Raw genomic sequence first — 24762 nt, 5'->3', positions numbered from 1 at the left:
CGGATTTCGATCGCACATTTGTTGATTGCTGAAATATATCAAAAACATTCTCGTTGTTTCCAAGTCTCTCGGGTGTTCAGCCGGATGCGATCGTTTAAGTCCGACGATATTTTGGCGAATATCACCGAAATATGATGGGAGTTCAACGATCGCATCCGGCTGGGCACACGAGAGCCCTGGAAGCTACACACACGCCGGGAAAGCTTCCGATCACATAGAAACATTCTCGTCTGTGGTTACTTTTATCTTCAGCATGAAGTTCTTTGAGAACTCCGATGTTGTGATTGGCATGTTTGTTTATTTGTACTTGTAAAGAATAGAGTTAGGGATCTTGGAAGTTGTGGTACGTTATTAGCTGAAGTCAATAGTATTGTGCTTAATCGCTGGAAATTATGAACACACATTTGACTCCATGTAGGATGCATGAGAGAATAACTTTTGACAAACATTATCCCGGTTTTTACGTGATCTTTTAGTGCGCAGACGAGGGCCCCCATCTCTAAGCATTTTCAAGATGCAGGTGGTTCACCAAGTGTTTTCTAACAAACTGAGAACTTTTGCTTACCAATCAACAGCAAGGAGCCTATGTCTGTCCTGTGGGGCAATGAACAAATACGCGGCACGGGAAGGACGATTCTTGGCAAAGGTCATGAAATCAGGTCCTAAGAAGAAGTGAGTTTCCTTTTGTCATCTGAATATACTTCTTCATTATGAATCTTAATATTGCGGAGGTATTACTGCATAATTAAAATTTATTGTGATGTCAATACTGGCTTACACAAATGAGCACTGAAAACTGTGTTCCACGCTGTATCACCTGTATGATAAACGCTTCGACACTGTTGAAAATACGAGATCTTACGTTTGTTTTTGCAACACAAGCATTGTGACACAGAAGGCGGTACGTTACGTATACCAGATGCATGTAAAATCACTATCGGCCTATGATGTTCGCTGTTCATGATTATGTCATCGTTCAATCGGCGCGGTCTAGCGTTGTTAACGAAACCTACCGTACTGAATCTGTTTTTGTTTAATGTTGATACTCTTAAAATTTAATAATAGAACAACCAGTACAGAATGATCCAGGTATCCTATTGCTCTTTAGCCATATTCGAGTAGTACTTGACGCTCGCCAACTAGTTATATTTTGGTAACATGTGAACATAACTGTCAGAAGTTAACCTATGGCGAAATGTTAAATGTCATATGTGTGCATCACATACTCGAATGTGATTATAGAACAACGGAATATCAGGATCATTCTGTACTTTGGCTGTTCTGAAAGATGAAGAGGCCCAACATGAAACAAGTACAGCATTGGTAGCTTTAGCAATTAGTAATGAGGGCTGTGGATACCATTGTGACTGCTGTTGACAACCCTTTTATAAATGCATTGAGACTACTGAGTCATAATGTAATAGTCAGTTAATGGTCTTTCAGATCACTGTTAGGCCTAATGTTTAAAATCAGATTACATGATTCGTATTAAAATAATTGGAAAACAAGAATAATAAATTAAAATTGGAATTGAGGAATTTAAGAAGAATTTGTGAAATACTGACAAGTGCACAACACATCTGGTGTATGAAAAATAAAATGTAACATAGTCATAGGCTGTTTTTCAGACAGTTTTCCTAAGAAAATAAATGGGGGAAGCAGATTAAATCAGCATAAATATTGGATTACAAATAGCATCAAAACTAAGACGAGACTCCATTTGGCACCAAGGGGGCACATATTATATAACATGGTTAAATTACATTTCAAACTGTAATGCAAAATTCTAAGCAAAGTCAGAAGATCATCAAAATGTAGGCACTTGCAAGAGTAAAGCATAAATAAGCTTCTTAAGCAAAAATATAAAAACTGTTTGGAACAGAGTAAGATATGTAACCAGAAAAACAAATCAGGAAAATGTAGCAGTTTCTGTAAAGGTAGATAATGAACTGACCAAAGATAGCCCCAAAAATTACAAGAACTGTTAACAACTTTTCTCTGTCAGTAGCAGATAATTTAGCCCACAGTTCCTAAGAAATGCTTTCCAAAATAAGTTTCACAAAATTAAACTACAATCAACATCTGAGGTTTCAGTGTTAACTATCTTCAAAACATGTTCAGGTGACTATGATGAAATCGGGGGGGGGGGGGGGGATGTTTTTTGCTCTACTTAGTAATATATTAATTTACATTTGTGCTGAATCTTTTCACAGCAGTACCTCCCAAGAGAGACTTAAACATGCTGTTGTTAAATCAGTTCACAAAAAATAAGATAAAATGTTAGCAAAGAATCACTGAACAATGTCATTACTGCCAGCATTTTGAAAAATGTTTGAGAAAATAATGTACTGTGCAACAAACTTCATACATAGTTAGTGCAGGCCTATCAACTGACCAGGCATTATGTACCTTGACAGATGATATACTAGAATCAGTAAACCAGAAATTGCCACCATTGGAAGTATATTATAACTTGGGGAAGACATTTGATTCTGTGAACCATGCTACCGTAATGAAAAACCAAAAATATTATGGGATACCAGACACAACAATTTCATGGTTTTTATCTTAAGTGAATAACATAAAGCAAATGTTTTACAATTCCATGTGTTACATAACAATAAGCTCTCAGAATTAGAAGCAATAAGACATTGTGGGCCACAAGGTAAACTTTGTGTCCTATGTTGTTTCTGACATAGGGCCTACATAAATGATCTTCGATGTGCAGTGTCAGTAGATGCAAAATTTGTACTTTTTGTGGATGGTACAAGTATAGGAATGTGAAATAGTACCAGCCCCCTCACTGAAAAGACAGCTAATGAAGTATTCAAAAACATACAAAGATCGTTCAAAGCAATTCGATTATGGTTGAATTGTTACAAGACTTAGTTCAAAGAGATGGGCATTACAGAAGCATCCGATTCCACCCATCTGCTTTGACCCACAACACCATTAATATGGCTAGTTCCAATGTATACAATACAGTGATTATGATGTCACTACATACACATGCCAACAAAAGTGAACAAAATAAAAACGACACAATGATGTATCGCTCCAAAAATAAAATAAAACTAATGACACACACACACACACACACGGAAATATGGAACTGTCCGATTCCACTTGTCTGCTTTGACCTATGACGTCACAAATATGGCGGAAACAACCATCCACTATGACTCAAATATGGCGCCTGTGACATCATTATGTAAACATGACAACAAACATGAAAATACATTGAAAAACCAACACACACACCTTCCACAAAAAAACCTTTTCAAACTAATGGGTCTAGCGTAGAAAATAGGACATTTTTGGGTGGGGACAAACTAAATATAATCACACGCCAAACCTTCTCAAATTCCACTACACACAAAATCCACTGAAATCGATCTCTTCCCTTGAATAGGTCAACAGCAACTACCGATGCCACACTATAAATCCCAAAAATGTCATCTCACCACCACCACACTTAATCCTACCACAAAAAAAGACACCTGGAAAATCAAAATTGGAATCAAACACTTCCCTTGACATATATAGGTCAACAGCAACTACAGATACCACACTATAAATCTCAAAAATTTCACCACCACCACACTTAATCCTACCACAAAAAAACACCTTATCCTTACAACATCTCCACGTATAGCTGTCCCTGGTCAGAGATGCCGGAGCTTTAGTAAGCCTCATTTCTTCACGACTTCAGCCAATGGGCTGAATAGCTGAAGAAATTTTATTAGAAACAGCGCACTGTCCCCCATCATCGCCGACAGCCAAAAACTGTTGACCTTGTCAGTCATATCCATACCTACCAACGGCATAAACAAAGCAATTTACCGAAATTCACAAATGATGGAAAAAAAAAAAAAAGATCTCCAATAACATCGACATAACAAAACCAAAATCGTTAACGCACTGAAAAATATTCTGCTGAAAGTACAGTCACCACCGATACCACACACGTGCAACGCTACCACGCAAGTGAATCCCATACGTCACATAACACGCTACCCATAAACACACCACCAGAGAGAACCACTGACCGCAACAATGCGCCACCTATAAACATGCAAACTAAACCAAAAACATCACCTAGCACATAAACACACCACCAGAGAGCACCACCGATCACATCAAAACGACACCCACAAACTAAACTCCACGCCATTGTGACGTCTCGCACACCACAACAACCTTCATCACGGGTCAAAGCCCACAGGTGGGATCGGACGCTTCTGTCAGTGCTCCCCCCCCTCCCCCCCCCCCCCCCCCCCACACACACACACACATATTACCACACAAACTACCTAAACTTAAAAACCACGTTAGCACGATGACAACCAAAACACATATAAACTCAATACCACAAGTTAAATGCAGCACATCCACATCCAACACCAGAGGGCACCATCAAATACAACAACAAAAGATCTAAATACACAACCAACTCAAAAACACTGTACCGTAATGACATCACACACCACATCATCATTATGTTAGGGGTCAAAGTAGATAGTTGGAGTCTGATGATGCTTCCATTTACCCAAGAAATGAATACTTCTCACACTACTCCACAAGCTATAAAAATACCGAGCGAGGTGGCGCAGTGGTTAGCATAATGGACTCGCATTCGGGAGGACGGGGTTCAATCCCGCATCCGGCCATCCTGATTTAGGTTTTCCATGATTTCCCTAAATTGCTCCAGGCAAATGCCGGGATGGTTCCTTTGAAAGGGCACGGCCGACTTCCTTCCACGTGCTTCCCTAATCCGATGAGACCGATGACCTCGCTGTTTGGTCTCTTCCCCCAAACTATCCAATCCAAGCTTTAAAAATATAATTCTTAAACAGTGAAATATAAGAAGAAGAAAGTGTTAAGTGTTCGTGACTAGAGATAGATCACAACCTTGAATGGAATTTGTGAAGCACCCTGATTAGGTTGTGTTTGCAATGTGTGATTCTTCATATATATCCATACTTTGCAAACTACTGTGAAGTGCATGGCAGGGGGTACTCCTCATTGTAGCAGTTATTAACGCTTCTTCCCACACTATTTGTGTATGGAACGCTGTAAGAATGAGCATTTAAATGCTTCTGTGCCTACTGTAAGCAACCTAACGTTGTCCTCAAAATCCCTATGGGAGCAATATGTAGGGGGTTTAATGTATTTGTAGATTCATTCTTTAAGCATGGTTCATGAAACTCTTTAAATAGGCTTTTACTGGATAGTTTGCATCTATCTTCAAGTCCCTGCCAGTTCAGTTTCTTCAGCATTGGTCTCCCATGAGTCGAACTAATCTTTGAGCATGTATCCTGACCTCCCCTGTATACGTTGATCCTCTGTTAGGGCTATGTATCCCGCACACGTGAACAATATTCTAGGATGAGCCATACAAGTGATTTGTAAGCAGTTTCCTTTGTGTACTGAATGTGTTTCCCTAGCAACTTACCAATAAACAGAAGTCCATCACCTGCTTTAACTACAACTGAGCCTATGTGAGCATTTCATTTCATATCGCTGCAAAATGCGACGACCTGGTATTTGTATTTATGTTATCTGGTTCCAACTGCGATCTATTGATATTGTATTCGTGGGATAGTACTTTTTTTATTTTGTGACATGCACACTTTTACATCTCTTGGAAATCGAAAAATACTGCTTCCACTGAACTGCCATGATCCATGGCTTTCAGGATGTCATGAGAAAAGTGCGAGCTGTGTTTCATATGACTGATGTTTCCAGAATCCATGTTGCTTGGCATGGAGGAGATATTTGTGGATCACATCTGCTTCCCTTCTTGTAGGCGGATGTGATCTGTGCTTTCTCCCAACAACCGGAGATGGGTTTTTGTTCAAGAGACTATGGTAGATTATGGTTAACAGAGGGGCTAGCTCACTCTCAAATTTGGTACAGACTCTGATAGGTTCTGTTAGGCCCTGGAGCTTCGTTCAGTTGTTGTTATTTCAACTGTTTCTTAACACTACTGATCCTAATATTTGTATCACTCATCCTTGCAGTGGTTGGTAATTAAATTGGAGCAATACTGCTTGATTCTTATTTCTAAAGGAACATTTGAAAATGGACTTCAGCACTTCTGATTTCGCTTTGCTACCATCAGTTTCAATTTGCTGTATCATCCATGAGTGTCAAGACACTAACTTGGGCGCCTCTAACAGCTTTTACATATGAACGGAATTTCTTTGGGTCTTGTGAGAGATCCTTTCATAATATTCTGCTATGGTAGTCTTTTAAGGCTGCTGTAGCCCTAATCTTTGTTTTAAACCTATTATGCAATAGCCATTGTTTGTTTCGATGTTTGTTTATGGTGACTGTATACTAAGAATGATTCCTCCCATCATGAACTGTTTTTCTAGATGCTGATCTATAAAGTGTGTGATCAGCTTTTCTTCTGAACCTGAGCCATAGTTCTTCTACATGTCCTATCTAGCCTAAAAATGTTTCGAGTGCCTTGTTGAGATTACTCATCGCTGCTGCCTCTTCATCTATTTTGCTGAATGTGTAGATCCTTCTACATGTTTTAGTTACCCTTGCTATTTTGGCAATCACTGTTTGCTACAACTCCCTCATGCTCACTGATACAAGTTTCTTTGCAGAATCCTTAAAGATGTCTGGTGTATTTGCTGCTGTTAAATCCAACGCATTTTCATCATGAGTGGGCTTCCAAACAGTCTGTTCTAGGTAGTTGTTAGAAAACACATTTAGTAATGTTGTCATGTGCATCACTTACTAATCTATAATTTTCCCAGTTGATTGTGGGATTACTAAAGCCTCCTCCGACAAAGACAGTACAATTGGGCAACTTACATACTGTGTTTCCTCTTACAGTTTTTGGTTACATCTGGAGGTGAGTGTGGTCGCCGATAGAAGGATCTGACTATAACTTCATGCTCACCCTTGATACTGAGTCTTATCCAGACAATCTCACATGCAGTTTCAATTTCTATCCTGGTGGAGCCAAGTTTCTTATCAGCTATGACAAATAACGACCTCCATTTACTGTTAGCCTATCCTGTCAATGTGTACTTACATTTTCCCCAAATATCTCACTGGTATCGATTTCAGGCTTTAACCAGTTTTATGTATGTACTATAATGTGAGCTCCACAGCCTTTTAGGGCTGATTCAAACTCTGGCACTTTGTTGTGAATGCTTTGACAGTTAATCACTAGAATTGTAGTACTGTCCCATGTATGTTTAGTGCTATAGGCCCTACACAACACATTACCATGCCTAATAGGCCCTGGGAAACCAACCTGTTGGCATTCATAACAGCTTCCAGTCATCTCAGAATAGGTAAACATAGGTCCTATATGGTTTTCAAGGGAATCATATACCATTCTTTTGGCACAATAGTTGCAAGTTACGGTAATGATGATGGAGGCAGATAGCAATCCCACACCCTTTACTGTTACTTTGCATCTGAGATAACATGCTGTGCCCTTCCCATCAAGAAATCCTCAGTCCAGTCAAAAATTTTGCTTGATACCCCATGTGATCATACTTTTAATAATAAACAAAGACATGGTTCTCAGTCAAATGTTTTACTGCATTTGAGAAATACTGCATCTACCTGACCATCTTTATTCATTGCTTTAGGATGCCATGTGAGAAAGTAACGGGTTTCGTGTGATTGATGTTTTCAGAATCCATACTGGCTGGTACGTAGGAGGATGTTGGTATGTAGGCAGACATTCTGTTCGAGATACGCCGTTACTTTTGAGATCAAAACTTGTTGCAAGAAAGTGGATGTCAAGTATATTGGATTGTAATGTTGTGGACCACATCTGCTACCCTCCTGTTCGAGGGATCTACAAAACATTATGGTTAAAAGATGTTATGCAAAACAGAAATGTACATTTCAAAATTTTCCTGTCAGATTGAATGTTCAAACAAATTTTGGGCTTGCAACCGGTCATCGTCTAAGTCATCGCATGATATTTTGACTGGCAGGTGCCCAGTCTAAATACCATGGGATAAATTAAACAATGTCTGGCTGCAAGCCCAAAGTTAGTTTGAACAGGAGTGTACAATTACTGCATTACAGAAAATGCAAGTCCGTTTATATACAGTGCCTGAACAGTTAAGAGCTATGTAATAAATTAATATTAATAGAAAATGTTTATTACTTTGTGTTATAAAATTTTAAATTTGATTGTTATGAGGGTTGGAATCCTGGGCTGGTGGACAGAGATGCTATTGATGTTATGACAGCAGAGCACTAATAAACATCATTACTATAATTGCCAGTAAATTACAGTACACTGCTGCTGAAAATACTTAATGTGCATAACAGTAAACTGGAGCTAGTGAATCATTACTTAAAAATATTTAATTGATGAATGACGTTGTAGTTCAGTATAAAAATTTATTTTGCAGGAAATATTGGAGTTCTTTTGAAGACAACTCTGTCCCTTCTGCTACACAGATGGCAAGTGCAACTGGAGGGAAAAGTGCAAAACGTGTGGCTGTTTTAAATAAATTATTTATGAAAAATATAACAGGCTTGATGGCAACAGGAGAAGTAGCTGCAGAAATTCTTGGGAAAGGAATTGAAATCTCAAAGGTAAAGATTTGTTTCACATCCAGGTTTACTAGTAGTCAGTTCAGGGTTTATTTTAATGTTGTGAATATCAATTGAATGATAAATTAATGCTATCCAACTGTTTAACCCGTTGGAATAACAGACTTTAGGAGGCTGTGCTATATTTCTAGTGTTTTAATGATAAGAGACAGTAATTGGTAGCATAGAAAAAATAATTAAACAACCTTTAGCAGATGTGGAATAATTTGTATGAAAATAGTTTGTTTGTCAGAGTTATTGTTTTTGTGAGGTTTGTTGCCAAAATAGTCCACGTCTGTATCACATTCTGTAACTATATGTAGATGGATTACTGTACAGGAGAAAATAAGACTGTTCTATTAAACGGAGAGTTGATTACTGTCACAGAATAACAATTTCCATTCATCCATCCATCTAGCCATCCAGTCCAATCAATCACATGTTGTAGATTGTGTAAATAATGGATAACTGCTGCCAGAAATTTCTGCTTCTGCAAGCTGAATTCAATACAGTAAAAGTAGGCGTGCAGCAGCACAAAATCCACCACTTTACAGAAGATTCTAAGATTCTAATTTGTCATTTGCATTAACTAGTGACTGCTTATCTCTCATTGCTAGGCTAACATTTGGAGGACTGCATCGGTATTTATCATCGATAATCATTTATCTATTTGCTGTAAGAATAGAGGACTCTTCAAAATGAACATTTGCGTTGTGGAGGTAACAGTGTCTTCAGTCTTTGCTCCAGAATGCAGAACCCCACTCCGAACTCTCACTAAGGAGGCACAGCCCATGTGAATACTATGTTTGTCATTCGGTATTCGGTTTTCGTGAAGCACATATCAAAAGGCAGTAATATTTGTTACTAGTTGGCATATCATTAGCAAGTAAGTACAGTGGGAAGAGAGGGTAAGTACTCAATGATCTTTGAAGAGGCGTCTGTAATATATACAGCTGTCTTCTGTATACTTTATTACTACTCCTCACTTGATAAATGCCCACTTCATGTTAGCTGGATAATTTCAGAAGATAATTCAGTAATGCAACTGAATGTAAGAAAAAAAAGTTAGCACCCTGGTCTTTGTCAACACAGTGAGAAATTGCTTATATATTTTGATTGATAGAGTATGCAACCCTTAATGTTTATTTATGGTGCCAACAAGTTAGTTTTGTTTGAAATTGGACAGTGTTTAATGTTGACTGCTTGTAAGTCTTTCCAGCAGTCACCTGGGCGTATATGGTTCTTTAGTTATTGGGAGGTCATTTATGTTGTTTAAGTGCAGGAGCATATCCATTACAATCTGGCCATTATCTTATCCTGAATTACACTTGAAAACACATGCCCTTATTTACATTTTTTCCAAAGGGGTGGTGCATGAAAACTTGTCAGGTTTGGGTAGCGCAAATGGAATAGTCTACGTTTGAAAATATAATATGGGCAGATAAAAAAGTATACTCACCAAACAGCAACAGCAGGTGAAGAAACATGAAAGATGTGGAAACATGACCTTTCAGAGCCAGAAGGCAGAAGGGTTGAAGGGAAAGGGAGAAGGATAAAGGAAACTGACTAGTGGCATTTAGGAAATAGGAAGAGTTACGAGAAAGCTGCCCAGAATGCCGGTCAGGAAAGACTTCTGGGTGGGATGAGGAAGAAACAAAGATGATATGTACCAAGCAAAATAGTAGAAAAATTATGAGGGCTGGTGATAGGGTTATGTTATTGCAAAACTGCATTTCAAGTCTTGCAATTATCATCAATACTAAAAGGCAATGCTTATTGATACAACCGTTTCTATATCCTCCTTAAGCCATAGTTACCATAGTTCAATCCATTGAGCTAACTAATTCTAATTTCTAATGTAACCCAATGTTTTTTTTGGTGGTTGCCCGGTATGGTGGAGGTGGGGAGAAGGTAGGGGAGGACACAAAAGGCAAGGAGGGGGTAATGGGGTAAAATCACATCTCTTTTATGAGTATGTGCTTAGGCAGCACAGTGCCCTGGACGTTGTGTGTTACTTCACTTTCCATACTGTAAGTCCATCCTTCTAATATTGTTTTTCCCCCTCTGCCATTCCATTGGATAGCCTTCCACTTGTAGGACCATGCTTCTATTTGGTTTATAATTTTGGGCACAAGAGTTCCACCCCCCCCCCCCCCCCACCCCGCCCCATGCAGCGCTTTACACAGCTTTTTATCTTTCACTACTCAGTCCCAATTGTTGGTTTGACTTACCATTCCTCTTCCAAATTTTACAGAAGTGTAGACTGTGCAGGGAAGATCACCCAATATGGGGTACATTGGACCTTTTGTGCTTTTCTGTCTTTGCAACATTCTTTTCTGGCAAGAGATTTACGACCAAACCTAACATGGTAACCATCCCATTGTGGGAGGGTTATCCAGTATCTGCACGATGGTATCCCTTGACCATGCAGTGATCGGACTATTGTTGCCTGAGTTGGAAAGTCCCTGGTTATGCCGAGGAGTATGTGCCCGTCTTGGTAGGTGGAATCCGGGCAATGGTTAACCAGCCAGGTTACCATTGCTGGGCTGGATGGTGCCCATGGGGAGAGACCCCATTTGGAGTGGGTGGCACCATGGTGGATGAATTGCAACTGAAGCGGCATAAATTTTCTCCCAGTGGTGGCTTCATAGCCCCAGCAATCTCTTTTGAAGGAAAAAATTGCTAAAACGCAGAGGGGAATGATCCCACAATGTTTCCTTCCCTGCCTGTGCCGTGGGAGGAGCATAAGGCTGAGAGTCAAGGGGACTCTATGACCAACAGGGATTTCTTTATGGCAACAAAGCCATTAGTCTTCGTTTCACACCTTGAGGACAGTGATTTCGAAAATGAAAAATGATTCAGTTCTAATAAAACAGCATCCTCTGCTGCATATCGGGTGTTATTGCCTGTGTGACAAGCTGGGTGACTTACTTGTAACTGTTACCCCCCCCCCCCCCCTGCCGCCCTCTACTTAACAGTCTTAATATGGTGCAGGGTATCATCTTCCACCATGACCTTCTTTTACAGACTGATGATGAATTACATGCTAATTTGGAGTGGTGGGGTGTGCATTTTGTCTGTCATGTACAGCAGGGACCAGAGTACAGCAGGGTTGATTGTCTTGGCCTTTGAAGGTGACTTGTTATCTGAAAAGGGTCACATAATGGTGTATCTAAGTGATGTTGAACTGTATGTTCCCCTTCCCATGCAGTGCTTCAGATGCATAGTATTCTGGCACATATTTCCAAGTTGTAATGCCAGCCTCGTCTGTAGGATTTGTGGATGTCAGTTGCATTTGAATGCTCCTTGTGGCCCTCGCCCCATCTGCGCCAACTGTGGGAAGCACCATTCCCCTTGTTGACTGGACTACCCTGTCTTCCAAAGAAAAAAGAAAATCCAAGAATTCAAGATTTTGAACCATCTCATGTATCAGGGGCCAAGAAGAAATATGATTGTTAGTATCCTGTATGTATGATGATGAAATTAACTGTGGCGACAATGAGATCCTCCTCTGTAGCGAAAGTACCCTTGCCCATCATGCCTTTTACATCAGGCCCTCAGGGATGTCTGACTCCGCCTAGTCCCCAGGTGGTTGGGAGTGCTCCTACTACTGTTTCCCCCATACACACTTTGGGAGCATTTAACTGTTTCACCCACGCCCACTTTGGGAGTACTTACTCCCCATCCACCCAGGACTACCGATCGCCAATCCCTAGCTGGAGAAGTAATATCTTTCTAAGGTGTTCCTCAGCAGGAAAGGATCCTTCGGGATGCTCCCGTAGCAGGATTCTGCTGATCTGCAACAGGGTATGAGCCAGTGGCTGAAGGAGCCACAGGTTGCTAGTCTGTAAGAGTTCATGTTTCTCCTCTATCCTTGAAACTACAGTAGACAGTCCCTCGTGGACATGGAAATCATCTAAAGAGAAGAGCAACAAAAAGTTGATCTCCAAGACGGAGGAGGGTCCGTTTGCCTCCATGCCATCAGACAGTCCCAGCATGTTCCAGATCTGTACTCGACGTGGAGTTTCCGTTGACCTCTCTGGTACTGCCCCCTCCCCTCCTGCCCCCCCCCCCCCCCCCCGCCACACACACACACACACACACACCACACACACACATTACCTACTTCAGAACTGATGTGTATTGATGCCGTATCCTTGTGACTGGTGGCAGCAAGTGACCCTGGGGTATGATCTACCTCCTTGATCCCTTCATGCCCCCAATGGATAGCAGAACTGTGATCCTCCAGTGGAACAATAGTGGTTTTATCTACCACCCAGCTGAGCTATGACATCTCTCACACATTTCCCCTTTCAGCATTGCCTTCAAGGAAACTCAGTTCCCAGCATTGCAAACCCTTACCCTCCATGGCTATCTAGGTTATTCTAAAAATCGAACTGACCATGAGAGAGCGTTGGTGGAGTTTGTACGTATTTCTGGACTCTGTCAACAGTGAGCATGTGCCACTCGATACAACTTCATAGACTGTGGCTTTTCGTGTGAGGATGTCTGTGGATTTTACTGTCTGTGATGTGTATCTCCTCCCCTCCTGATGGTGAAGTGTCTCAGAACACGTTGTTTGCACTGATTTCTCAGCTCCCCCCCCCCCCCCCCCCCCCTCATTGTGGGCGACTTTAACACTCATAACCCACTGTAGGATGGAACTGTGACTATTGGCCATGTTAAACCTCTTGAAACTTTCTTTCAGAGCTTGATCTTTGTCTCTTGAATGCTGGTACTTTCACACACTTGATGTGCTGTGTGGATCGTATTCAGCCATTCATTTGCAGCCCTTGTCTTATTCCCTCCATCCATATGATGATGTGTGACAGTGATCATTTTCTGGTCGTCTTCAGTATCACTTGCTTGAGCGTCTATCCAGATGGTCTCTCATTTGCAAAAGGCTTATGCCACCACATGATGGCAGCACATCCTTTTTAGCCTATATGAATGGGATCTCCAGTGCCCGCTACTAGTTTTTGTCCGGTTTCTTGTGACACCATACTTTCCAGGTTAGTACTTCCCACAGTAACCCCCCCCCCCCCCCCCCAAATACACAGCAGAATTAGACCTCAAAGGTATCTCTATTTTGAGTGTGCCCCATTTTCTAGTGGCCATGAAAGGTCTAGCTACTGCTGTGAAGGTGACAGTGTCACCCTTCCTGTATGCTGACAATTTTTCCATTTACTATTGCACCTCCACAGTGGCTGTTGCTAAATAGCCACTGCAGTGTGCTACATGAAGTGTGCAGTCCTGGACTCTCACCCATGACTTCTGGTTTTCCATCACCAAGATTTCTGTTTGCTGTCAAACTGCCAATCAACACCCAGAACGCTAACTCAATGCCCTGTTGCTCAATATGGTGGAGTCTCATTGCTTTATGGGACTAGTCTTCGATGCTTGGTTGGCGTGGCTTCCCCATCATCACCAGATTAAGCGAATGTGCAGGTCACACCTTAATACTCTTTGCAGCTTCAGTAACACCAGCTGGGACACAGATTTCTCTAAACTTTTATGGCTGTACAAAGCGCAGATCCTGTCCCTACTTGATTATGGGAGTCTGGCATATGGCTTGATATCACTTTCAGCATTGCAGATGCTGAACCCTATTTGCCATTGTTGTGTCCGACTTGAGACAGGTGCATTTTTAAACAGTCCTGTGAACAGCCTACTCATGGATGATGGTGTCCCTCCACTACAGATCAGGAACCAACAAATGCTCCTCAACTAAGCGATACACATTTGTTGCTCCCCTGAGCATTCAAAAGGCTGAGTCCTTTTCCCTGGGAGGGAGATCCACTTTGCACAACAGTGGCCCACATCTGGAGTCATTATCACAGTTTGCATACAGTGTCTCTGCTCTGAAATTCAACTTCCTCCACTGTTGCCTCTTTCCAGATAGCAGTTGTGTACACCACCATGGTGAATGTCCCATCCTCAGATCTGTGTTGACCTATCCTTTCTACTGAAAGACTCTGTTGACCCATGGTTTGTCACCATCTGTTCCTTGACACCTTTATGCATTTCTGGGTCAGGAAGTGGTATACCCTGATGGCTGCACAGTCGACGAGTAAACTGGTTTTGCCTACTGGTATGTAAGATGCAGTGAACTATGCTTTCTGCCTAGTGGATGCAGTGCATTCACTGCAGAATTGGTGGCCATATCTCGAGCCCTCAATCATGTTTGTCATGCACTGCTCAGATGATCTTAATCAGCAGTTACTCCCTGTGTAGTCCTCAGGCTATTGACCAGTGCTACCCTCAACACCTCTTCGTTGTTGCTATCCAGGATTTCCTTTTTGACCATCATCAAGCTGGACAGCTGGTTGTCTTTGTCTGGACCCCAGGTCACATTAGGATCCCAGGGAACAAACATGCTGACTGGTTGGCCATATTGGCGGCCATGATGCTAAATTAGGAGCTAGGGTACTGAAACTGGACCTTCGATCAACTCAACACTATCAGTTGTTGGAGGCTTGAGACACGGATGGTGCACCCTGACTTCTCCAAACTATGAGCAATGAAGGGGCCACAGCCATGTGGCAGTCTTCCTTGATGGTTCTCATTGGGAATCCACCATTTTGTGTCAGCTTCACATTGGCCTCATTTTGCTGACCCATGGCCACATCCTACGAAATGAGGATCCATCCCTTGTCAGTGTGGTGCCCATCTGATGGTGGCCCACATCCTACTCAGCTGCCCCAGTTTGGCCACCTTAGGACAAAACTTTAAACTTGCTGACGCACTGCCGCTAGTGTTAAGGGACAACACCAAAATGGCTGATGTAGTTGTATGTTTTACCCATGAAGGTGGTCCTGTTTTCTCTTATGTGTTTCTGCGCTCCACACGTCAGTCTGCTGTAGTGAGTGGTTGCCTTTCCCTTATTTTATATAATATGTGGCAGTTTTTTTTTTTTGTCAGTGTGCCTGTTTGCCACTCAGCACTTCCTACGTGTGGTGAATAGGAATCTAACCTTTCAGTATAATCATTTCGTGGTGACTTATACCTCATTTCAAGCTCAGCTTTCTTGAGGAGAATTATATGTAAGTATTTGTCGTGTCTGTTCTTTTGGTCATGTCCAGCAGAGCGGACACCTTTATTTGATCCAGCAGCCATACAAATATAATGTCAAAGGTTTTGGTTACATAGCACATTTGGGCATTAAAATGGCAACAGGTGAATGCTGTAACACTCCGGTTTAATCTTACGGACTTATCCCGTTCGATCGGGATCTGATAGCAGCCCAAATAGATATTAATTAATGTGACCGTGTACCTAATGGGGCTGGCAATCGGATTGGACTGCTACGGAGTTGTTACATTCCATTTTGTCCTTCTCGAATGCTGCAATAATGAATGTCTGGTGCCAAGAAGAACAGCAACACATCTTCATTAATCAACAACCTATATTTATCACCAAAAACACAACGTAAGGAGACAGCCACTGCCTTCGTCGTACAGAATTAATAACGGCTAATCTCAGCACAGGTCCTTTCGTTATTCATTACCGTCACACGCAATTTCAATCATTGTAATCCAACACTGCAATCCAACACTGCAATCCAAATAATGCCAGCGCGGTAGACGCGTAATTACAAATATCGGCACAAAAATATCATTGAATCACACTAGTAATTATACCTTTTCACTTTCCCGAATATTCCTAACACAAAGGGGTTAAACCACGGCGATGGCCACTCCCTTTGTCAGTACGGTCTTGCATTCCAGCAACAGACCTCCACCCGGCTCGGCCCACAGCGCGTACCACACTACTCTGACTCAACACTCGCTCTCGCAACCCGACACACACTATCGATTGTTTGTCCTGTCGACCTGTGCTGTCGCAAATCTTATAGTAAGGGCCTACGGACCCCTTACAATGCGAGCCGTTACCGTAACTGTCTCAGCCATCTGAGCAGTTCCGATGTATTTTCACTTACCCACGAACCCCTTTCTTGCAGTTCCTGATTCCATGTCTGGTATAAATTTTCATCTGTTACCATTGGTTCATTTCAGTACACAAATGCAGCTAATGTCATTAAAAACTTCAACTGGAATTACAATGCCATTGCCATGCAGAAGTCATGCAGTTGTCTTCTTTCATTTTGTAAAGAGTGTTGTTTCATGTTTTGAATGACGTAAATACTTTTATAGTTATTTTTCATGTAGTGTCAACTTTGATGAGGCACAAATCAGATTGTAATTTTGTGATCAATTGTTTACGGCCAGTTTCAGTATTTCCATTGTTTTATGGTTAGTCATATTATCACAATTATGACAAATGCAAGAAACTGACCACATTGCTTACTTTATCAATTCTACAGTGAATAAGACATGGCTGTAAAACTTCACATTTTGTGAGCACAATCACATTTTCTTACTTACGGATAAACCTAGTTATGAGTTACAAATATGTGTAGCAGCTACGTAGTGGTTGCAGTCTATGTGAACTTATACCATCTAGACATATTTTTTACAGCTTGTAAAATAGCAAATTGCCTCTGTTGAAATGTTCAGTAATTAGTTATTCCACCAGCAAAGCGTGTTCTCATTCCTCTTGTAACCTCCTCCTCACTTATCGACCTTAATGACAGTGAAAAATTAAACCGCGTGTACCTAATGGAAATTTGAGAAAAGCAATCGTCACCGAAGTTAATCTGTCGGTAAAGAGGGAGGAAAGGGTTACATCTAAATGAAAGGAAAAATGCAAATGAAACTGGTGGAAATTAATTTTGAAAAGGGGTAAAGTTAATAAAGAAAGTAAATGTGCGGCCGTTACGTTAACAATTAACTAGCGGTAATCAGATATTTGAGATTTGGGGGAATTACAGTCGCCAGTCCTAAGGACAATTACTATAGTAACTGAAAAAGAAAGGTTATTACTCATATAATTAGCACTAGAAGCGTGGCAACTGAAGGTTGACACGTGTAGTGTGAAAACTGAAAGTTTGTCAGAAGTAATAAATTTCGCTACACTCTGACTTAATTTAGCAAAAGAATTAATAAAACCGTAAAATCAAAAGTTAATTTAGTGACTGAAGTTAATAGTGAGCTTTCTTTCTGAAGCACATCGAAATTCAGTAAAATACGGTTAGTCTTGGACTACCTGAACAATCATTTCAAAAGCTACCTGAATCTACGCAATTTAGAAATAAGAGATTTAACTTTGAACTTGAATTAAATGATTCTGAACAATTAACAATAGTAAAATTTAGTACGTACCAAGCTGAGCTGTAGTCACAGGTAAGCTAAAATATGGTAACAAAACTCGCACTCATAATTTGTGCTTGTGTAATCTAAATATTGTAGCCAGCTATGAATACTTTAACTGAACTTTGAAATTAAAGCAGTGAAATAGAATAATATTGCTTTAATGCTGGCGTTTGAATTTCGACGACACTCAAGTTCATTCCGGAAAAGGAAGGGACCCTGCTTGGTAATGCAATTGGGACAATGAGCAACAAAGGTTCATGCTACGTTGCTGTAATTTTGTGATTTGAACAGTTTTAAAAGCTGAGGTCTGCCATACAGTTCTAAAACTTTACGTGCTTCCAGTCTTCCTTGTTGGTTGATTGAAGGTTTGGAGCCGTCGATAGAAGAGGTGGCGACAGTCGCTCATTGTCGGCCATCGCTGTTGCAGTAGCTGGATGTTGGCGCGCCTCCTTCTCGACACGGACACCAGGCGAAACGGGCTCTTGATGTGCGCCAGCTAATGCTTCCCGTCCGCGACACCGTATCAGAAACTATCATAGCAAGTCGAGCGCAATTACATGCTGCCAAACCCCCAAAAGTGCGGCAACTCGCGGGAGCGTCACACAACACACCTGCTCCACTGCACTACTCCAGCCAGACTCTTTCTGCTCAGCCCGCGCTCCACGCAGCAGAGTTAACACTACCGAAGATCCTAAACACTTTCGTTCTCCACACGACCTATCGATGTATTCGTTCGATAGTATAGTTTTCCCTAGGCCAGACCCAGCGTATAAATACAAATAATATTCACAAAACAAACCAATTATACATCAACATAAATGCATATATATACAAATAGTAAAACCATTACAATATACAAAGACACAGAAATGTTATATCTTCAGGTAACAAAATAAGGAAAAAATTTGCAGTGCAATAGATGGAAATAGGAGTATATGCATTTCCGGCCTTACACTCTGCAGCATTGCCTTGTTTGTTGGCTGTCACAGAGATCTGAAAATATGGGGGTCAATTGAGCCTATCGATACCAGACATTGGCTTTGCCTTCTGATGTAATGGTGTTGTGGCAAGTCATGTCACAGGCACATAAACAGAAAGAGAATAGACACACATCATATTTGTTTTGTGTTTAAATTATTTTTTGAAATGTAGTTTGTGGTAACAGACTGATCTGTAGCATGGCCCAAGGCCTAGGTTGGGTTGAAGGGTGACAGTTTGAGAGTTGGCAAAAATCAATGTATATGATATCATGTGAATAATTGTAATTTTTATTACAGCATCTATATGTATGTTATAATACTGAATTTCGATGAGTCATTTATATCTGATATTTTGATCGTGTTGTTGGTCAAAGCCTTGCATAACTCTGAACACTGGTAATGTATGTCTAAAACTTATGCTACATTTGTGTGGCCTTATCTGTGTATTTCTTGTATTTGTCACAGTGTCTTATTGTGAACTCTCTGAGATACTTACTAATAACTCTGCACGGTTTAATGTCTGTAACATCGAAACTACAATATTATACCTACTGCTACAGTTAAGTAAACCAGAGATTTTGGTTGGGTGAACATTGTCAGTTACTTGCTTGCAGGTGAAGGTGGCATCTGACTTTAATCTGGTAAATGTATACTGGTGTGCAAAGGGAGATGGAGGTGATGAAGACATTGAAAAAACACTGCAGTCAGTGGCGGGACAGCTTCGACATGAACTTTCTCAGCTTAGAGTGATGGGTGTTGTGCCCAGGATACAGTTTGTTAAAGGTATACCAGGCACACTATGTTAAAAGTTTCCAATGTGAAGTGGATGTTATCTGTCATTCTAGTAGGCCAGGAAATTTTTGTACTTCCTTTCGAAGCCTCCTGGCATCCCTTTCAGATACATTAGGTCCTGTAGCAACTGCCCTCCACTCCATTGCAACACCAAGAAGAGTACAGGCAACTTAATTACCTTTATACCACTCTTTAGTTACATGACAATACACAAATGATAAATACAGAACTGTGCACATTCACCCATTTCCAAAATTCAGTATACTGTGAAGTCTTTGTTTGCTCGATTGACGACTTCTGAATGTTTTGGCATGGAATCGAAGACCACACAGAAGCTTTTGTTGAGAATTTCATACCATACAGTTCATATATGAGTCTATGAAGCATAAACTGTTGTTGGTTCAGCAGGCAAGTTGCAAACCAATTTCGATGAACAACTAGTCATATGTACATGCACTATACTAGTTTTCGGGAGCAGCATAGTTGAGATCCCTGCTTGGCTGTTCAGATTTGGAATTCCATGCTTTCCCTAAATTACTTAAGGCGAATGCTGGGGTGGTATCATTCAATCATCAGCTTAGTTCTTCAGATTTGTCCTATCTGACCTTATGTTTTGCCTGTAATCACCTTGTTACTGACACCATTAAAGCCTAAGCTTGCATTCTTCATCAATTTTGAAAGTGCAGGCCATGGGAAAAGGGCTACCAATTCTCTTTTGAAGATGGCTAATACATATTCACTTCATGTGACTTCTCATTGAACTGTTGAACTATGATGTGAAATTGCCTGATGAAGTCAATACCTTGGCCTTAAACTTCTCCACATGGCGGCTGCTGTTGTGATTTATCATAATATGTAGTACTCATGGTCACAACGTTGTATTCAGACATACCCCCAAACCATCTCATTGTCATCCGCCATTTGACAACCCCTGGTGGATGTCCTCCAGTCTTTTGCATACATTACGATTTTCAGCTGTACTCATCCTGGCAGCTCCTGCATGTTTTCTCTCATCAACCCACTGTCCATGATGCTGAAGTCTCAGTCTTATCCCTTGGAATGCAGCTAAAACTTTCTTAGTTTGTCTATAGTACAGTCACCTAACTGTATGTTCTGCCCACCCTTCCATAGCATTCATAATTACATCTCTTACTCAAGTGTTCTGCCTGATCCATTCATTTGTTTTCTCTTGTGTCTTAATAATTCCCAAACTGTTCCTTGATGATGTTCTCTATGTCATTCCTCAGTTTTAGTATTGCAAGGCATAAAATAGTGTAATGAGACCACTGAGGCCAGCTCTGATCACTTTATCACTGTAACTCTGGACTGGGAGCCTTGACATAGGATGTACCATAGTATCCTGTATCTTGGTAGAACATCTGAAGGAACTGGCAAAGCATTGTGTGCAGAGAAGGTTATTCTTATTTTTTTCATACCTAAGAATGTTGGTGCCTCCATGAGACATTAAGAGACATTGGATTCTAACCCCTTCAGTGGTACGGGTGTGTATAGAGTTTCTTGAATCTGTTGCCCAGTGAAATATGTTTTGGAGATGGGGAGAAGTTTTAAGGTTAGATTAAAAGAACAATTAGGTAGGAAGAGCTAAAAAACAACACCCAGTACACACTTATGTGATGAAAGACATTCTATTTCTAATGGAATGGTTCCAAAAATTTAAAAATTTTGCATGATGAATCTAAGGGCCATATGCTTTACATTTCAGATGATGTGGTAATAATGGGCAGGTAAAATCATGTTAAGAAGTCAGTCATCTTGTTTTGATTTGGGGGTTGTTTCCATGGTTATGATTCTGGCTCTTATTCAGCTGTTCTTGTTTCTGAATTTCTCTCTGGTTATTTTATTCATGATGGCTGTATACTTTGGGGCACCAATTTCATGCTGGAAGATAGGGAATTTGTATCACCTACCTTGATTGAGGTTCAAGGACATTACTAAAAGGTCCATATATCTTACATGTCAGTCAGAATTTTATCAGTTCAGTGTTTTGTTTTAATATAGTTCTAATAACAGTTATTGTATCTTCTTTAGGTCAACAGTTTTTATATGAAAATATGACTGTAATGTCATAAAACTAACTGTGATTAATAAATCAGTTTGATGCAGCTGTTGCAGTTTTCACAAAACTAAATGCGTCACCACAATTGTGATTGCTCCTCATACCAAGTAATTTGTTTTAGTTTTGTTTGTGACTGTACCTGACAGTTAATGCTAGTGTAGTTGCTCTTCATAACACTATCCCGTACTAGCAAACCAGTTATATCTTTACCTGCAATTATTCATACTTTAGGTACTAGGGCTATGCATGGCTCTATTGAACAAGAATAGCTTGATGTAGTCATAGTGTCAAGAAATGTATGATAGTATAGACAGAGAGCAACCATATCAGGCTCCAGGTGAATTGGTACTAAAAAGAACTGATAAGGATAGTAATAATAATGGCAATGAGAGGAATGCAAGGTAGCATAAAAACCGAAGGAATGTTGTCCAATACTTTGGAAATTAAAAATGGAGTACGGAAAGGTGGTGCATTGGCATGCCTCCTATTCAATGCTGCATTTTAGAGGGTGATGAGAGAAGCAGATATCTTGAATAAGGGAATAATTTTTCATAAATCTTTGAAGATACTGGCCTATGCGGGTGACATCGATGTAGAAGCAAGGACTCTGATGGCAATGGAAGAGATATTCACAACACTTGAACAGTCCAGCAGGAATATAGGACTAAATATCAACAAGCAGAAAACAAAATATATAGCTGCTGGGAAAGTGCACAGGGAGAACATACCAGCCAAAATAAAGATGGGTAGTTATACCTTTGAAAGAGTCGATCATTTCAAGTATCTGGGTTCAATTGCAACCAGTCTAAATGGTACCTCATGAAATAAAACAGAGACTAATTGCAGCCAATAAAGGTTATTTGACCTTAGCAAAGCTTCTATCTTCAAGACTCCTGACTATAACCACAAAACTAACCGTCTGTAAAACACTGATCAGACCAGTGCTTACTTAGGCCTCTGAAACCTGGGCACTGACAGCAAAGAATGCTGAATCACTGGATTCATTTGAGAGAAGAGAATCATCAGCCCAATGTACAAAAGGGAAACATGGAGGAGGAGATACAACCATGAGTTTTATGCTATCTACAAAGTTCAGCCTGTTAGAAGAATTGTGAAGTCATCCAGGCTGAGGTGGGCTGGACATGTGGTACAGATGAATGATACAGAAATACCAAAAAAGATTTTACAAGGAAAGCTAGGTGGGCAGTGTGAAGTTATGGATGAGTTGTGGCTCCTTGGAAATATTATATGTTCGGAGTTGGGACAGCCGCACAGGACGCTCGTCAAAGCCACGGCCCGGCAGTGACCACGTGGTGCTGAACGTTAGCTTAGCAACCACGTGATGCCGCACAATGGCCAGCCCAGCCACGTGGCTGGGAATTCCATGGTGGTGCTGTGTTGATAAAGGAGACAAGCCGGGAGTGCCAAAGATGGTGGACTTTGTGAAACCTTAATGGCAGACATTTCACAGTTCGTATGGACATTAATAGTAGCCAGATGAATCATGATACCTCAAAAAGAAACATATAAATTACTATTGTTTGCACAACGATTCTGATGGTGTAATCAGATTTTTCAATATCTTTATTAGTTTAAAGTTTTGTATCTGACGGTAAATTATACAAGTAACACCCAGCAAAGAATTTCCAAAATATAAACACTTCATCCAATTTTGTTGATCACCATGTCTTTAGAAAGCTATTAGTGTAAACCTAAATTGGTATGAATTACAGGTATGTAACTTGACTAGTACATGAGTTATTGGAGGCCAAAGTGGCCGATTACTATCGATTATGTCAGGCCATAAGTACTCCACAGTTACACGATAAAATGGTAGCAGCATACTTATAAATATATTTATTCATCTATGTCTTTGTTTATGTCCGATATATACTGTTCATGAAGAAATTGGTTAAATATTTACTGTGTTTTAGAAAGCACAGAGAGATTAGGCTACTGGCCTACCTTTTGTTTTATTTGATCTGTGTTTTTTTAATTTGTTTATGTATTTAATAATGTGTGTTAGAGCGCGTTTATGGTCCAGCTGTAGGAATATTTATTTAATTTCAGGTTATTTAAATGTAACTCCAGTATTTCGTATGTGTTTAAATATGCTTGTGAGTGTACGTTGACTTGGAGGGAACGCTCTAGTCAATCACAGCACTCGTTAATGGTGAGACTGTATGGAAGTGGGGGAGAAGGATCATTTCGAGAGAGGACAAGGAGTTGGAAAGTAGGGCACAAGACACGGGAAGTGCTAGACACGGGAAGTGCTGGACACGATGGTGCGACAGATGCAGAGTCGGTGGAAAGACTTGGACAGTGGAGCAGTTTGCGCATAGTCGCAGAGGATAGAAATATTTCGGAGTGCTGACCTGTGCTCTTGTGTGATTTCCGTGGCTTCTGCAGTGAAGTTGTAGTATGTGTTCAGAAGTGAATGTCTCGTGATCTTGTGAACTATGTTGTTCATAACTAATTACTTGAAGTAGGAATCTATTGTCTCCCTGTTATTCAACTTATATTTTATTTAATTGCTGGACCATCAACACCAATAAGTGTTTTGCAGAAATATACCGCATTCTCAAAAATACTTCTTCTATCGTACTCATCATTACTTGCAGATTTTATTTAATTAAAATCTTTCATTTATGAATGTATATGTTACTTTCATAATTTGCAACTGCCAAGTGATAGAAACCTTTGACCATTCGATTCATGTGTGTGTTCTTATCGTATACTGTAGACTCAGCAGTATTTGGCCTCTAATGCGGCAACTACGTATCCCAGCCCCTAGGCAACGAAACCAGCAGAAACTTTCAATATTGCAACTCTGAGTAGGAGGGTACGTAGTTGAGGGCAACCACCTCACATCATTGCATTTTATTATTTGAAAGCCCACAACAGAGAGGACAAGGTCAACTGAAAGCTAGAGGAAATGATGGACTCATAGAAGAACTAGGGAAAATGGGCTACAGGAATTGGAAAATGCTAGCAAGGGACCAGGATAAATGAAAGGATGTAGTTGAAGAGGCCAAGGCTCATAATGAGTTGTAGAGCCACAGAAGAAGAGAAAGAATCCTCATCAGATTTCTCTACATATTTTACAACCTTTTTC

General features: G+C 40.5%; 1 protein-coding gene across 2 annotated transcripts in view; it reads left to right on the top strand.

Moving 5' to 3' along the window:
• The first annotated feature begins 258 nt into the window (after positions 1 to 258).
• Positions 259 to 24762, top strand: part of LOC124798277 (putative ribosome-binding factor A, mitochondrial) — a 60013-nt gene continuing 35509 nt past the window's right edge. Inside the window, exons 1-4 of one of the 2 annotated variants that reach the window (XM_047261599.1) lie at positions 259 to 343; positions 477 to 672; positions 8403 to 8589; positions 19393 to 19561. In XM_047261599.1, the coding sequence (XP_047117555.1) occupies positions 515 to 672; positions 8403 to 8589; positions 19393 to 19561 (514 nt within the window). In that variant the 5' untranslated portion in view covers positions 259 to 343; positions 477 to 514. The remainder of the gene's footprint in view (positions 344 to 476; positions 673 to 8402; positions 8590 to 19392; positions 19562 to 24762) is intronic. The other variant, XM_047261600.1, reaches the window with a different exon arrangement.

Source organism: Schistocerca piceifrons, chromosome 5 (assembly GCF_021461385.2).
Source record: "Schistocerca piceifrons isolate TAMUIC-IGC-003096 chromosome 5, iqSchPice1.1, whole genome shotgun sequence".
NCBI classification, from domain to species: Eukaryota; Metazoa; Arthropoda; class Insecta; order Orthoptera; family Acrididae; genus Schistocerca; species Schistocerca piceifrons.
This window is presented reverse-complemented; position numbering and strand designations above follow the sequence as displayed.